General features: G+C 46.2%; 1 protein-coding gene across 2 annotated transcripts in view; it reads left to right on the top strand.

Annotated features, from left to right (window-relative positions):
* Positions 1–16,938, top strand: part of MICU1 (mitochondrial calcium uptake 1) — a 627,696-nt gene that overhangs the window by 146,585 nt on the left and 464,173 nt on the right. For both annotated transcript variants that reach the window (XM_078643080.1, XM_078643081.1), the window contains exon 4: positions 3,079–3,241. In XM_078643080.1, coding sequence (XP_078499206.1) covers positions 3,079–3,241 — 163 coding nt within the window. The remainder of the gene's footprint in view (positions 1–3,078; positions 3,242–16,938) is intronic.

Raw genomic sequence — 16,938 nt, 5'->3', positions numbered from 1 at the left:
GGTCCTCTACGAGCGCAGAAAATGTCTTGTGACAAACTAGGAGGCCTGAAGCTGAAGCGGCTCACATCTGCTCAGCCATCTTGCTTGGCCACGCCCCGTGAACTTTTTTGAAAGGACCTACAGCTGCAGTTTGCTTGTGGGCCATTCCTTTATCGTTCATGTGTTTTAACACATTTGTTTTTAAGTTGCGTCCACCATCTTGCATTAAACGTAAAATAAATGGTTTTCATGCCATGGCACATACCTGCGTACATATACATCAATATGATAAGCCATCTTTATTATTTTATTTTTCCTAACACTGTTTCGCATCGGCAAATGAGCATTTGTTTTCTTTTTGTATAAGGGGAACAGCATCTTCAAAAAAACATTGGCAAAGCTAAAGAAAATATGGTACCTCCATTGAAAGGCGAGCCCCTCTGTCTTCGTCAGTACTTGTTTGTCTTACAATAATGAGCACACTCCCGATTAGATGGGTGTTTTTGGAGGAGGCATGAAGTATCAAAAATGTGACTAGCACCAGATATGCGCCATGGCTGTTTTCAACCCAGACCCCACTGACCATAGTGACTGCCAGTCTGAGGTCCATTCAGAGCAGAGCGCCTACTGGAAACTGATTTTATTGCAAATTATTGGCCATTAGAAGGAAAATAAAGTGGAAGAAATGTATAAGATGTGTAAAAGATGTACAATTTGATTTACCATTGGATGCATGCAAATGGTAAAGCAATTACCTCTACAATAGCTATGAAAGTTATTAGTTGTGAAGAAAGGAATCTCCTTGGAAATAACCATGGCCACTCTAGAGGATATGGACAGCTTTGTACAGGAAATAGAAGCAGGAAAAGGCACAACTGTGGTTGCCTTAATGGAGATCATCACAAATAGCCGTAGAAGATAAAAACACAGCCTAAAAGGTGCTGACAAATTTAATAGCAGGGAATGAAAGGCAAGGGGCATATTCTCTGTAGAAAATGCATGCTAACGGAAGATCTTTAGAGCAGTAGTAGATTCAAAACTTTGCTTGCTAGCTGATACAGAATTGTGATCTAATATATATGATCCATTAGCAGACAGGTGAGATGGACTTATCTGTCTTGATCATTGTGCCATGAAAATATCTAATTTTGTGGTGAATTTACTACAATACAGAAATCTTTAAAAGCCATACTAGATTGAAGCAATAAGAAGTCAGTAATGCCTACTACATTATTCTTATAGAATAACAGCATGAGGATCTGTTAGTACTACTGTCAATATCAAGTTCTGCCTTAGGCTACCATAGGACTCCATTTCATGACCCCACAGCCTTTCCAGGGTTGGACATTTGTTTTTCTAAATATTGCTTTAACGTGTGGTCAGCCATTTAGTCTGTTTAAGTAAACTAATAGTGCAAGTATAAAATTGCGCTGATCTAGAAGATGAAAGCCTAGGAAGGGGTACAAGGTGTCCTTGTGTCTAAGAGTCCTGTAGTTATGGCATATTTTTTTCGAATGATGCTTTGATGGACTCCCCGTTGATACTGTGTTCCTGCCCACTTGGGAATAGGCAAGTGGTCCAGAATCGCAGACGGCTCCTGGCAACTTTAATTTTCTTAATCCTACACCATAGGACATTGTTGTACAGGCCTAAACCAGTAAAGTAAATCCCAACTCATTTGCAACCACTCTTCCAGATCGAAAATCAAAGAGGATTGAGGCTTTAGCAGAGCGTAGGTTTTCCTTCACCAGTCTAGCATTGCAGTCAGTAAATGCGGGTTGTTTACTGTGCTGATATACACGTCTTGTGGAACATGGCCGCGGAGATCTTGCCCACAGTCCCAGAACACATTAGGGCCTCTTTGGGCCAGAAAATGTAAGGTGGATAAGTTAGAGCTAAATATGATATTCGTACAGGCCTCGATACTGTGGATTGCCTGGGGAGGACAATCAGTACTAGTGTTGTACATCAAGACACCTGGATTCGTTCCACAGGATTTTCCAGTGATGTACTGGCCTCCTTCATGGATATTTAGAAGAGAAGGTAGACTCTGCATTAAAGTGATGTGACGTGACCCATCACAACGTTCATTTGGAGGATATTGCCACTTCTAATTTGAATCTCTTCGGAAGTGGAATGATCTTACTAGCCTTCAACTTCTACTTAAACAAAGAGAACCACTCGATGTGAATGAAGTATGAACTTTACATCTTGTGAACATTTGCTTTGTATTTTTCTGTTTCCAATTTATAAATTAGATTGTTAATGTGTAACTGTGACGATTAGGATTGCTTTTAAACCTTTTGATAAATATCTTGTTTAAAAAATGAAAAAAGATAGATCAAAAATCACATTTTGATGATCCGATGTTCCTAATCGTAATATTTTAACATGTATAGCTAGTCTCTAATCGAGTCAACAATCATGGATGTTTTCTTTAATCGCTTTATATTAAGGTAATTTAAACTAAACTGGTATAGGCAGGGACACTGGAATTATGCGATTCATCTGCCACAGATTTAAAAAAAAAAAAGTTTTTCATTTGCTGCATTTGCCAAATAATCCATTATCATAGTGCTACGTATTCTGCTGAGTTTAACTAAACACATTTTGTTTATAGTTTAAATGGATACAAATTTGCTAAAAATGCACCAACATTTGTTGCTGCGGAGTAGAAGACCCTTCACATAGATTGACTAATCACCTTTCAGTTGCATATTACTATGTTTGATGTTCAACTGGTACTAATGATGTGAAACCTTTGCCAATAATAGTATTAACATGAGTAAAAATAAAATAATAATATCACAAAATGTGATGCATCATGCCGCATACCTTTCCTTTTCTTGCTGCAGAATGTAGTCAACTCTGCTGAATAATTTGATCCTCCTCTACACATAATTTCAGTGGCCCTGAGTATAGGGTACTGTTAGAGAGTCATTCAGCTTAGTAAGCATGGCCACTGTTGGGTTGTCTAACAGGTTCATGCTTTCCTTCCCTATGCATTTCTTTCCAGATCTGAACTGCTTTTTCCCCCGTTTGTATAGTTGTGTGCTGGGCTGTTTTCTCCTGGTGTGATATCACGTTTTTTCCCCATAGGTTATGGAATATGAAAACCGAATAAGAGCTTACTCAACTCCTGACAAAATTTTCCGCTACTTCGCTACTCTGAAAGTGATACATGATACTGGGGAGTCGGAAGTGTTTATGACACCTCAGGACTTTGTAAGGTCCATAACACCCAATGAGAAACAGCCTGAAAGTAAGTGAAGAAATGTCTCTTGATTTAACAATGCCATTCTGATGTAACATACTGTTGTTGAGTACTTCATAAAAATGATCTAGATTTAAATATGGAGTGGATCCACCAAATGTATTTTCCAAAATCCAACTTCTTGCTGCACACTATGGTGAGCCTGCTTTTTCTTTCTTCTCCACTCGGGCAAACGAAAATTACTGCCACCAACACATCACTTGTCTGCTTTACCTTTTGGAAAATTGATCAGTGACGTATCATTGTGCAAATTAGTTTTACTGTGCTGAATTGATTTTTCTTTTTAACTATTCATATTGTATTTAAGCTACTTTACAGCACCTATGGCATATATTGACAGCATAGCAACACTACACATATTTCTAGCTTTCATAATGAGCAGTATATTTCGAGATACTCATATATAGTGTTTGATGTATAAGTGAAGACATAAAAATCTATTGTGGTGCCAAAGCCATTTAACTTTAATACTGTACAAAACGTTCATATAAGCACTAGAGTAAAGAGTCAATTGTCCATAAGGGTCACTGAATCTTTTGGCACAGCTGGGTTCTACAGGAGAGAATTTTAATTATAGCCTGCTCAATTAATATTGTGGTGGGAGGGGGTGGGTATCAGTAGCATAACCTAGCAACAGCTCGACAAACAGACTTTTTAAACCGCAGGCCTTATTCATCATCATCCATGGGACATATGACCTGTCGGTCCTTTTAAGTGACTTCCATGATGCTACTGCTGGTATTGACTCTTAAATTTGCTTTTCTGCACAGAACCTTTGCAGTCTGCTCATTTACTAAGCTCCTTCTCCCACTTCCACATGTTAGGATCATTTGGGGTTTCCAGCTCGTGGATAAAAGCTATAAATCTACTTGCAACATTAGTACCCTCGTTCAATGGGAATACATCCAATAAGTACAAATACCGGCGTCTTCCTAATATCTCGATCTGTAGAGCATTTGGAGAATTGCACCACTCTATCCCAGAAATCACTCAGCAAAGGGCTTCTCCAGACTGTGATTAAAAATCCGCTTCACTTGGGACACCAAGGATGCGCATCAGGAAATATAATTGATTCTATGGGGGGTAACGTAGACCCTGTGTAGGTAATAATAATTAATTAACTTAAACCTCGAATTCCTGGACATTTTAGAGGAGCGTTTCTGTTTGTTGACCCAGTCACCTTCAGTCAAGAGTGTACCTCAATCCTGAGACCATGTATTCCGCAGCACAGGCCGTTCATTCTTTGTGCTATAAATGATGTAAATGGGAGGGTTTTTGGCCGAGCATGCCGTCTAAAGTATAAATATCTTTCAGGCAAGCATGTAAGGATAGTTCCGATGTGCTTGTATTCAACCATTTATGTAATGTAGCCAAGATTTCTCGGGACATTAGAAAATGGCTTCCTGGTATTTCATAGTACACACGGAGTACCTAGAACTCCATGCAACTTCCACCTGAATATAGGTTTCCCATCATCCTGAGCCTTTTCTCAGCCCAGTCTCTTAGCTCGTTCTAGTTCCCCAGGTGTGGTAGCATCTGTAAGGAGATCAAAGGTATCTTCTTCTTCGGCGCATGTGTGTTCTCTGTAGTGCTCTGTCCCATGTTTTCAAAATGGCTTTTACCTGAATGGGTTAAGTAGCAAATGTTTAAGTGTTGCCCATGGAGGTCTACCAAACTCCTTAGCGCTTGTGTCTTCCCAGCAAGATTCTCTCATCTATATGCCCACTGCAATTGTACAGCCAGGTGTGGAGCTCTGGATCCAGGGCAGCGGGTTTGCTCTCAATTACAGTATAAGGCCCAGTCAAGGTCTCAATAAAAGATTCCCTTGCTCAACCCTTGGTAGCTGACTGCGAGCAGGCAAGCTCAACTTATGATGCAGGTGGGTAAAGCATTTAAAAACACCAGTACATTAAATAATTAAGACACAACACAATAAAAATCCAACACAAATATATACAAATATGGTATATATTTTTTTAATTAAAATGACAGCAATTAATTCTATATACGGAACCGAAGATATTAATTTTTAAAGATTAAATACTTTATTTTGCCTAAAAACGAAAAGTGCCAACTGGAACATCTGGACGTGCTTGACGGGGGGACAATGTCAAAGATTGAGGCCGACTGCAATGGAGTGTGGGTCAAATACAATTTTTGGTTGTTTTTCCGGAGCTTTTTCATTTGACACAGAGCGAGGCACTTTGTCAGTCCAGCTTGCAAGTTGACGATGGTGGCTTGGTCGAACAGGAGGCCTCGGTGAAGGCCTGGAAGTTTTGGAGCTACGGTGGTTTCAACGGGCTGTACCTAGATTTCAGGCCGGGTCTCAGTTTGACGTTGCTGCCTTGACTCTTCACACCAGATCAGTGATCTTCTGGAGCTTTTTTTACAAAAATGCTCCAAATTCTGGATCTTTTCAGAAGGTCCTTCTGGGGTTCCAAAGTGTCCACAATACCAGTCCAAGATTCCAGAATCTCGGAGTTGCTCCTTGGGGCGTTGGGGCAACAATTCCCACAATGCACCTTGGCAAATCCTTAAGCGTCAAGTTAAAGGTGGACATCTGGTTCATCTTGGTGGAGATGATGCAGGTGGAGATCTTTTAACCTGTTACTTTCAGTGAATCCACTCCTTCAACTTTCATGGCATGTCCTATTTGGCTCACCCTGTGAAAGGATGGCCAATAAAAAGTGGCTGCTAAAAGCCTGGATTTTGTCACATCAGAAACACAAGTTCAATAACTGCTTTTCTGTAATAGTTATACTAACTCTGACATTGGCAAGTTGTTGGATTTATCATAACTATTCCTTTAAGTCATTGAATTTTTATTTTAGCTCACTCCTGTCAATAATTATACTTTAGTAAAGTATTCCCATGTTAGCCTATAGAGCTAATGTACTTCAATAGTGAAAAGTGAAGTTTGCAGTTGATACCTCGCCAGGTTATATAAACCATATTTTAAAATGTCCCTGCTTATTTTAAAAATGTGCCCTACCCTTGGGGCTGCTAGGGTAGACCTTAGGAATGACTTATGGACAAATACATCAGGCAGCACAGAAGTGCACTTAAGTGCATTAAATCTACTGGCCCTCTAAACTTAAATGCACTACCATATACTAAGGACTTACAGGTAGGTTGTTAGTATCAATTCAAATTATACCTAATTACCATGAAGCTTTTACATAGAGCACATGTCCTGGGTCTGGTTAGCAGAACCCAGGGTACAATCAGAGTCTGAAAACCAGCATCAAGTGGTTAAACAGTTGGGGGGAAACCTGCAAAAGCCCTGGTTTCTCACCCCCCCCCCCCCACCAGTACAATAACATATCCTTTGCATAGACCAAAATATATATAGGGGTGATCCATTAATTTGGTATGTCATGTTATCCACAGCAGCATACAAGGTCTTTTCAGTATGTATGGATAGTACCTTCGTATGGTCGTGTACGTGGTGATCCATTACCTGTACTAACTTTCTGATATTGGGCATTTTGCTACCCCCATTTTGGTTGTGGTGAATTAGACCTCCTATTTTGGAAAGAAGTGTGTTTGCCAGTACCTTGCTCTCTATCATATTAGAAGGTGCATATGTTCCATTTTTGTTCTTTGTAGGAAGGAATATAATAATCACTTCCCTCATTGTAGGAAGTAAACAGTCCAGTTTTCTGGACTCATTAAAGACCTCTGTCAACTAAGAGGCAAGCACCTTTATGTAGGCCACATGACATTTTTTGAGTAATCATCCCTGAACCAAGCAGTCTACCCCAAGCAAGCTCCTTTATGGCAGCACTCACAAACTTCCTGCACCACTATGACTAAGCCAACTTACCTCTTTGTCCGATGGAATCTTGGAGGTAAGACACCCATCACATACACATGTTAGTCTGTGTCACCCCTCGATGTATATCTCCTACCATCGGAGGACTTAAACCTCACATTAACTTCACACTGGGAGTCTACCAATGGATCATCTTCATTACTCATAATTAGGATCAGGGAATTTGTCTTTTCCTGGTTAATTAGCCCGTTCTAGGTGGGCCAGGACTCATATCATCCAGCTACTGGAAATGCGGCAGGTACGAACCTTTTCAAGTAGCTTCAAAATGGCGCTTGGTGACAAGTTCTGATTGGAAGCTCCCTGGCTAGTGATTGCCTTTTTGACTTTAATCCCCTTCTTGGACCCCCTCTAACACCTGGGCTTAGATTTGACTGTTGTTCTCATCTCACCACCTCCCGCATTGGAATTTGACTTTTTCAGATTAATCCGCGTTCATCATCCTGACATCGGAGACCGAGCAATATGTCCAATGCCCGGTGGAGCTGCCTAGACAGCTATAGAGGAGATCAGCCCTGGTTCATCCCCTAGGCCATCACCTACCCAGCCGGACATTGTGCACTGTTCTCCCCGTATCCATGCTGTGTGATTGTTATACCCCCTTACCCTTCTTATTTCCATTTATTTAGTCTTCTACTCTCTTGAAATGTTTTCTAGTAACTGATGTAACGAGTAACTGATGTAAATTTGTAATTTCTGTGGAACCATATGTAAAGCGCTCTGATACCTCCAGGTCTAGTCAGCGCTATATACAACTTTCAAAATAAATAAAAAATAAATGCTTATGCCATACATAAGGACCTACTGGAAGCTTGAGGCTATAAATATCAGTTGCTACTCTTAACTGCACAGCGACATTTTGTACACAGTGTTATTTTCATACTTTTCAGTACACAGGCATGTCGACACGGGGAAAAAAGTACCAATTTACAGGATACCACATAATGCTATGTAACAGGAATTCACTGGGCATAGAAATGGTAATTTCAACAACCATTAACCAACCGATTGACAGAAAAAATTCTCTGTTTCTGTAGTTGGAGAAAAGAGCACGTGAGGTGTGCACTATTAAGTTACATCCTATAATTGAGCGCGAAATAAAAAAAAAAGTACCTCAGTTTGAAACAAAAATAAAATGGACATTTTGAAGCAAGAAGTGCAATAACTAAAGATGGCAGCCCAGGAAACCTTAATTGAGTGTTGTGTTAAAATGAATGGCCAAATATTTTAGATTAATAACTTGGTCCAAGGCGACGTTGTTCATAGAGAATTTGAATTTGGCCTGGCATTTACTTCCCAGACCACAGGCCATGATTTTTGTTTTGCTGTCTTTCGTTTCCAGTTAATTCTCTGCACAGTAGCCAGCTGGGGCCACTAATGATCGCTGGACCCCCATCCCAGTATGATCAAATAATAGTATTGTCAGCATACTTAGACATTGTATAGGAAGGCCTGCAAACTTCGGAGGAACTGCTCGTATAACTCTCAAAACTTTGATGATATCCGCTAAATATAGGTTAAACAACAATGGGGCACTCTTGTTTTACCCCCTGGTGGTCTTGATTCTGTCGGTAGTAATCCAGTTGATGCAACTTTCACTTTTTCCCAAGTATCAGTATATAGACTTCTAACTGCATTTAAAAAAACCTTCTTTGATGCCCCAGCTCGAAAGCTACTCCCAGAACCTTCCACTGTACCAAATGTGGTTTTGAAATCTATCGAGGCAATATATAGCAGTGGGAACCTTTTACTGTTCGCAATTTGAATCAACAAGGAAAGTATCATCAAGTTCTCTTCAGTTCCATGCCTAAAGCCTGATTGAGTGATGCGATCTGAATGAAATATGTAGTGATAGATTCCTTACCTTAGAATTATCCCCAGGCGTCAGACTGGAAACAGAAAGTTTTTCGTCAGCAGCACTCCTGTGCGTCGGTAGGAGTCATCATGGGGCTCCGCTGGCGTGGTTGGCGCCAGGATGACGTCGCTGGAGCTACTTAGATGCGCCCATGCGTGCTGACGTCAGTTATTTCTTTTTCCACGCCAGCAAGCGTAGATCCGGGAAGAGCAGGTACCCCCAGTCAATTTTTGACTGAGCTTTTTCGAGGCCTTTTACCTCATTTCTTTGAGTTGATCCACTCCTGTTGTCGTAGGGATGCCTGGCTTCAAGAACTGTGGGGACTGTCACCGCATGATGTCGGTGACGGACCCACACCGCGTGTGTCTCTACTACCTGGGACTCCAAGTCGTGCCCTGACTGCCGGGCCATGGTGCCGAAAACTTTGCGGGAGCGGTACCGAAAGTTGCTGGAAGTCCGTCAGTCTGCTCCGTGCCGCTCAAGGTCCCGGTCCTGTGGGAGGTCGAGGGACCGGTCGCGGAGCCGTCACCATCGTTGCTCTGGATCTAAGCTTTCGCACTCGGGGTCAGGTAAGTCAAAGCATTCCAAGCAGAAGTCGAAGAAGCGCCGTCACTCTTCAACTTCCCCTCGTGTGACGCGGCTGAGGGTGTGTCGCCGCCGGCCTACCAACCTTTTCCGGGTCCGTCGTCGATGCCTGCACAGGTGCACTAGTTTCTTGCTGCCATTGCCCGACTCTTTAGGCCGTCTGGCCCCACCGGCGTGCCTTCGGGCCCCGTGGGCCCGACTGGCGGTCCTGCCCTTCCGACGCCAGTGGTTCCGGCACCGCCGTCGTCTCCAGCGCCACAGCACCTCCCTGGATCCGGGCTCGGATCCCGGGTGATACCGGTTGACACCTCCACCGGTGTCGACCCCGCCTCCGGCAACACCTCCGACATCGTCCGGTACCACCGTCATCCCCGGTTTCAACCCTAAAGAGGACGCTGCGCCGGAACGGCCTCTATCGACGCAGATTTCGACGCCGATGGGGCCTTCTACTCCTACGTCCGTCCTTCTTATTTTCAGCCTGTTTCACAGACTTCGGAGGAAGCGGAGGACTGGGAGGGGTCTGAGGACCCTCTCGCACAACAGAGCGGTGATGACCCGGACTGGGCAGAGGATTTGGGGGATGCCAGTGGACTAGACACCTTGCCTGACTTTGGCATGCTGTTCCCTCCTTCCGTGGCTACGGAGGAGGGAGCAAGTTACACAGTGGTGTTGCGTAGGGCGGCCGAGGCTCTCCACCTCGAACTCTCTATAGTGGCCGTTAGGACTAACCTCTTGTCAGAAGGGCTTCAACCGGCGGCAACCTGTTCGGAGCCCTTGCTGCCTTTTAATGATGCACTGTCTGACGTTCTTTTGGGCACTTGGTCCAGGCCCAACACAGGGGCTCCTGTGGACAGGAACGTGGCCCAACACAATCTCCCGGCTCCGGGCGACCCCCTCTTTCTCTCCCAACACCCCACCCCTGAGAGCATGAATGTCCAGCCTCTGCATCCCAGAGCGCATTCACTTACACAACCCCGGATAGGGAATCCAAGAAGCTGGAGCAGCTTGGCAAGACGTTGTTTTCATCTGCCAGCTTAGGGCTGCGGTCAGTGAACACCGCATGCTTCTTGGGCCGTTACTCCCACTCTGTATGGGACACAGTTGCGCAGGTGCTGCCCAATTGTCCGGAGGAGGCCCAGACAGTACTCGCCCAGGCTATTGCAGCTGGGAGGGACGCAGCTAAGTTCACCATCCATTGTGGGCTTGATACCGCCGACTCACTGGGCAGGGTGATTTCCACGACGGTGGTGCTTCGGCGCCACGCCTGGCTGAGGACAACTGGCTTTTCGGGGGATGTCCAAAATACCTTGATGGACATGCCCTCTAATGGCATTCGCCTTTTTGACAACAAAGCAGATAGTGTTTTGGAGCACTTTAAGGATTCACGGGCTACGGCCAAGTCCTTGGGCCACTTGGCCTCCTCTGCCTTCTGCTTTTCGCTCCTTTCGTGGCCACGGAAGGGGTGCCCCAATACGTTCATTCCAGAGCCACAGGCTGGCGCAGCAGCAACCTCAGCGTGGCAGTGAACGTGGGAACCGCCAAAGTGGTTCTGGGGGCCAGCGGGCGGGTCAGTCCACCTCCATCCCCGCAGCATCCACTTCAAAGCCTTCCTAGTCAGACCTTTCAGGCCCATCAAACACTGGTGGGCAGCAGAATTCGTCATCATCTCCTCCACTGGCGCAACATCACTTCGGACAAGAGGGTGCTGCAGATAGTCCAAAGTGTCTACTCCCTCCCCTTCGAGATTACCCCTCCAGCCATGCCACCTCGGTACCACCTCATGTCGGGGGACCATCTTGCGCTTCTTCAGCAGGAAGTCATGGCCCTCTTTGCCAAGGGGGCCATCGAGCGCGTTCCTGGGCCAGAAGTAGGTCTTGGTTGACATTCCCACTACTTTATGGTCCCCAAGAAGGACAAGGGCCTGCGTCCTATCTTGGACCTCAGGGACGTCAACGGCTTCCTCCGGAAGGATAAGTTCAAGATGTTGACGCTCGCTCAGGTCTTGCCTGCTCTCGACCCTGGAGACTGGATGGTAGCGTTGGACTTGCAGGATGCTTATTTCCACATCCCCGTCCAGCCGGCCCACCGGCGTTACCTGCGGTTCATGGTAGGCCACGAGCATTTTCAGCTTACCGCGCTCCCCTTCTGCTTTACCATCGCCCCTCGGGTGTTCACGTAAGTGACGCCTGTGGTCGCAACTCATCTGCGCAGATCAGGGGTTCCAGTCTTCCCCTATCCCGACGACTGGTTGTTGAAGGCATGCTTGCCCCCGGCAGTCGTCTCCCACCTCCAGACTACAGCAGACCTCCTCCATTTGATGGGGTTTTCCATCAACGTGCCGAAGTCTCACCTGATTCCCTCTCAGAAGCTCCTCTTCATCAGAGTGGTTCTGGACTCGGCGCAGTTTCAGGTTTATCCCCCGCGCAGCGTATCCGGGCTATTCAGGCTATGATTCCGATCTTTCAGCCTCTATCCTGGGTTTCGGTCAGGATGACCCTTTGGGAACTTGGCCTTATGGCCTCCTGCATCCTGCTGGTGGAACATGCCAGATGGCATATGCGGGCTCTGAAGTTCCAGTGGACGCAGCATCAGGTCAACCTGTCCGATCACGTCCAGATCTCGGAGGGCACTGCACAACAATTGCAGTGGTGGCTCACGAATCGCGATTGGGTCAATGGCAGATCCCTCTCCCTTCCCCAACCGGAGCACAGTGGTGATGGACGCGTCCCTCCTGGGATTGGGCGGCCACATGGGAGAGGTGGAGACCAGAGGCTTCTGGTCTCCGGCGGAGTCCCTACTACATATCAACCTTCTGGAGCTTCGGGTGATCCGACTTGCACTGAAAGCATTCCTTCCCTCTGTCATGGGGAGAGTAGTGCAGGTGTTCACAGACAACACCACCGCCATGTGGTACGGCAACAAACAGGGCTGGGTGGGGTCATGAACCCTATGTCAGGAGGCTCTGCGCCTCTGGGCATGGCTTGAACATCAGGGCATTTCCCTGGTGGTTCAACACCTGGCAGGTTCGCTGAATGCCAGGGCAGACTAACTCAGCCGCCGGTGTATGATGGATCACGAATGGCGTCTGAACTCTGACGTGGTGCAAGGTCTCTTTCAGCAGTGGGAAGAGCCTTGGTTAGATCTATTCGCCACTGAAGAGAACGCACAATGGCATCGTCGCAAGTGGAGTTACGGTCTACTATACGCCTTTCCGCCTATACCACTTCTATACCACTTCTCTAGTGCTGAAGAAGATCAAGCGCGACCGGACCCAAGTCATTCTTGTGGCTCCGGACTGGGCTGGAAGAGTATGGTATCCCGAGCTACTCAGCATGGCAATCGATCCCCCGCTCCGTCTGCCTCTTTGGGAGGATCTTCTGTCGCAGCAGCAGGGGACGTAGAGATTAAGCGGTGACAATTGATGTCTTTTGACCTGCCTCCCGAAGTTTGTGATGTGATCTTAGCAGCCAGATGTCCCTTCACAAAAACGGTATACACCTACATTTGTGGCATGGTGCACAGCAAAGGCTGTGGATCCTGTTTCTGCCCCGCTTTCAGAGGTCCTCCTCTTTTTCCTTTCTTTGGGCACTATCAAGGGCTACCTCTCAGCCATTTCATCCTTTTTACGGCTTTCAGATCAGCCTTCCCTTTTCAAGTCCCCTGTTGTAAATAGATTCTTAAAAGCCATTACTCCTATTTTCCCTCCTGTTCCTTTCATAATGCCTCAGTGGGACTTGAACCTCTTTCTAACTTATCTGATGTGTGCTCCCTTTGAGCCACTTCGCAACTGTCCTCTTAGTCTTCTCACTTTAAAGACTGCTTTCCTGGTGGCCATCACCTCTGCCAGAAGAGTGAGTGAGCTCCAGGCTCTTTCGTCTAAACCTCCTTTCCTTTCTGTTCATCCGGACAAGGTGGTTTTAAGGACTCGTCCTTCTTTCTTGCCCAAGGTTGTCACGCCCTTCCACATTGGGCAGACCATCACTTTGCCCGCCTTCTTTCTGCCTCTGCATCCTTCAAGGGAAGAGGAGAGGCTCCACCATCTGGACCCCAAACCTGCACTCGCATTCTATATGCAGCGTACACAGCCTTTCCGGGTGGATGATCAGCTTTTTGTTGGCCCCAAAAAAGGTCGGGCTGTGCACAAACGGACCTTCTCCGGTGAGTCGTTCTGTGCATCAAAGCATGTTACTCCTTGGCCAAGAAGGAGCCTCCTGTGGGGCTGCGTGCCCATTCGACCAGGGCGACTGCAGCCACTACTGCCTTGGGACTCGGCGTTCCCTTGCAGGACATTTGTCAAACCGCTACGTGGGCCTCGCTGCACACGTTTACCAAGCATTACGGCCTTGACAGTCCAGTCCGGAGATACGGCTTCTTTGGCCGTTCTGTTCTTCATGACTTTCTGGTGTAATCTTGTTCGCAGACCCGCCACCGGGGTTGGTATTGCTGGGGTATCTATTCTAAGGTAAGGAATCTATCACTACATGTTTCTTTCAGATGCACAAGTTACTTACCTTCGGTAACAATATATCTGTAAGAAACATTAGTAGTGATAGATTCCTTACCGCCCCACCAATCCTCCCTGTTCTGCGAACTGATTTCTAGGGTTAAGGTCATCCCTTTCAGAGCCCTAGTTTCATGGCACCAGTGGTCAGTTTCTTGCATTGCTCTGCGTTCCTGGCGGAAAGTCGTGTACAGAACTGACGTCCGCACGCGTGGTCGCGTCTCGGCGTCATCCCGGCACCAACGATGCACGCGGAGCCACACGACGACACCTACAAACGCGCAGGGGTATGGCTGATGAAAAACATTCCGGATCCAGTCTGATGCCTGGGGGTAATTCTAAGGTAAAGAATCTATCACTACTAATGTTTCTTACAGATATATCGTTACTGAAGGTAAGTAACTTGTACAATAAGGGCCTTAGTACTGGACCAGTGTTCTAGTTCCTTATTTAAAATGTTAGCAAAACATTTGCCTTCCACGTCCAGAGCCAGAAGTTGGCAGGGTTGTCACATGCTCTTCTTTTGTGTATTGGAGTGAGTATGGCACGTCGCCAACTATCCGGTACTGTGTTCGCTAATAAACAATTTTTAAAAAGTGGGGTAAGGAGGACAGCCCCTTCTTCTGCTGCACTACTGAATAGCCTAGTGGGAATGCCATTCGGGCCAGGGGCTTCCGCGGCTCTAAACTAAGCCAAAGTGAGCATAATTGATTCTTTAGAGAATAAAACTTCACCCCATAATGTGGAGTTTTGGATTGAACAGGGACACACAGATGCACTAAGGGCCTTGGAACCTGTGGTCCCACATCTTCCTCAGAACTCTGGTTAGGATGTGCAGGGGCGAAAATTAGTACAGGAGTCCTCTGTTACATTACATGTGGAAGGAATCTCTAAACAAGTGCACTTGTGGAATACATGGTTCTTTCTGCTGATGCAAAACCCCTTTTGCCACCTCCGTATGTAGGCAACACTCCTACTCAGCTTATCCGCTTTGGCATTTAGGGACCCTGCCAAGTGGTTCAAAATCAGGAGAATGCCCTGGTGCCACAACACAGGCCCTCTTGAAATAGCGCCCAGGACCCTGGATCTCACTGTGGCTGGCTTGTTGCCGTACCACATGTTGGTGGTGTCAGTGAGACCCTGCTCCAGCCTCCCCTTGATGGATGGGAGAAAGCCCTTCAGAGTAAGATGACTGGCATGCAACTCCGCCATATAGATATGGAGCAGCCCATCTGATGAAGACAAGATTCCCTGTTCTCAACCTCCCCCAGATGGCCTCCTCTGCCCAGCGGGATGCATTAATCGTCACACTCACCGCTGGGTGAGTAAGGAAGAGGGGCCTCCTGCGGAAACATTATGTTTGAATAGGCAATATGACATATTTTGTGTCGTCTCCTCTAAGACCTGGAGGGCATCTGCCAGATCTCATTGGTGCTGGGCCCTTTGGAAATTCAGATTCCATTGAAGACAATGTATGTGCCACCTGGCATAGCTGAACTGGAAGATACAGCAAGCTAAGAGGCCAGCTGCTTTCACCGTAATCTAGAAACATTGGATCATAGCCTGAATGTTATGGAGTTGTTGCGGCGGAGGGAAAATCCCGAACTCTACTGTGTCCAGTATTGCTCCAGTGAGTGGAAGCCTCCATGAATGACTAGGTGGGACTTCACCTCATTGATAGTAAGCCCCAGTGATGTCAAGAGGTTCGGCGTCATCTGGAGGTGGCACGTGACTTAATTGTGGTAAGCCAGTATTTAATAGCCAGTCGTCGTGATACCGAAATATTGATATCATCGACCTCTGAAGATGGGGTGCAACCACTGCCATCAATTTTGTGAACACACAAGGAACACCGCAAACTAAAAGTGCTCCTGGCCTACCATAAACCTCAGATCATGTCTGAGGTAATGGAGGACTTGTATATGAAAATACACATCCTGCAGGTCCAAGTACACCATCCAGTCACCCAAGTCCATGGCAGACAGGATTTGGGCCAGCTTGACCATTGGAATTTGTTCTTCCACAGGAGGGCCTTCAAAGCTGGATGTCCAAAATAGGTCTGCTGCTCTGGTCCTTCTTTTGGACAGGGAAAATCCACAAGTAACACATCCCCCCCCCCCCCCCCCCCAATTCTCTTTATTCCTGGAACCCTCTCAGTGGCACCTTTTGGAGAGCAACAACTACACCTGCTGTAACAGAATAGAAAGGTGGTATTCTGAATTCCGCTTTTGTGTCGGAGAAATAGTCAGTGGGGTAGCAAGAAAAGCTAGGGCACAGCATGTTGAATTCTTTGTAAGAACCATCTCTCTTACATGCGGGATCGCCAGCATGGGAGGCAAACTTGAATTCCTTTGCAAAGAGGTTGTTTATGCACCACAAAGGGCATACTTAAAGAGGTTTAGAGGTCATTGTAACAAGGTAAGAGGAGTTGGTGGACTGATGCACCTGCTGGCCTGCACATTGCTTGCCAGACCCACATTCACGGCCACAGCCTCAAAACAACTTGGGTGCCTTCTGCATTGGTTGGGAAGGCTGTCTATATATAACCCAGCCCTTTGAAAAAGAGTATAAATTTTTTGAATTGATGTGGAAACTCTTTAGCTGGAGTCAAAAGCCCCGAAGAGAAATGCTGAAGCTCTGCAGTCCTTATAATGCTCTAACGTGGAGTTTGCCTTCTCAGCTAATGAAGCTGGACCCATCAAAGGACATATCTATGAGAGAGGCCTATAGGTCACTGGAGAATTCTGTGGAACTCATACATGCATGTTGACTTAAGTACAATAGAAGTAGCCCATTTGCCCTCATTTTTGTGTTGTCATCCTACTTCCAGTTTGTGGTGGAAACAGGGGTGAAACCCATGGGTGAGCCCAGAAAGCTATAGATTTCTTAACAGTATACACATTTCTGACTTC

This window comes from Lissotriton helveticus, chromosome 5_1 (genome assembly GCF_964261635.1).
Source record: "Lissotriton helveticus chromosome 5_1, aLisHel1.1, whole genome shotgun sequence".
Lineage (NCBI taxonomy): Eukaryota > Metazoa > Chordata > Amphibia > Caudata > Salamandridae > Lissotriton > Lissotriton helveticus.
Note: the sequence above shows the minus strand (reverse complement) of the source record. Positions and strands in the feature narration are given on the sequence as shown.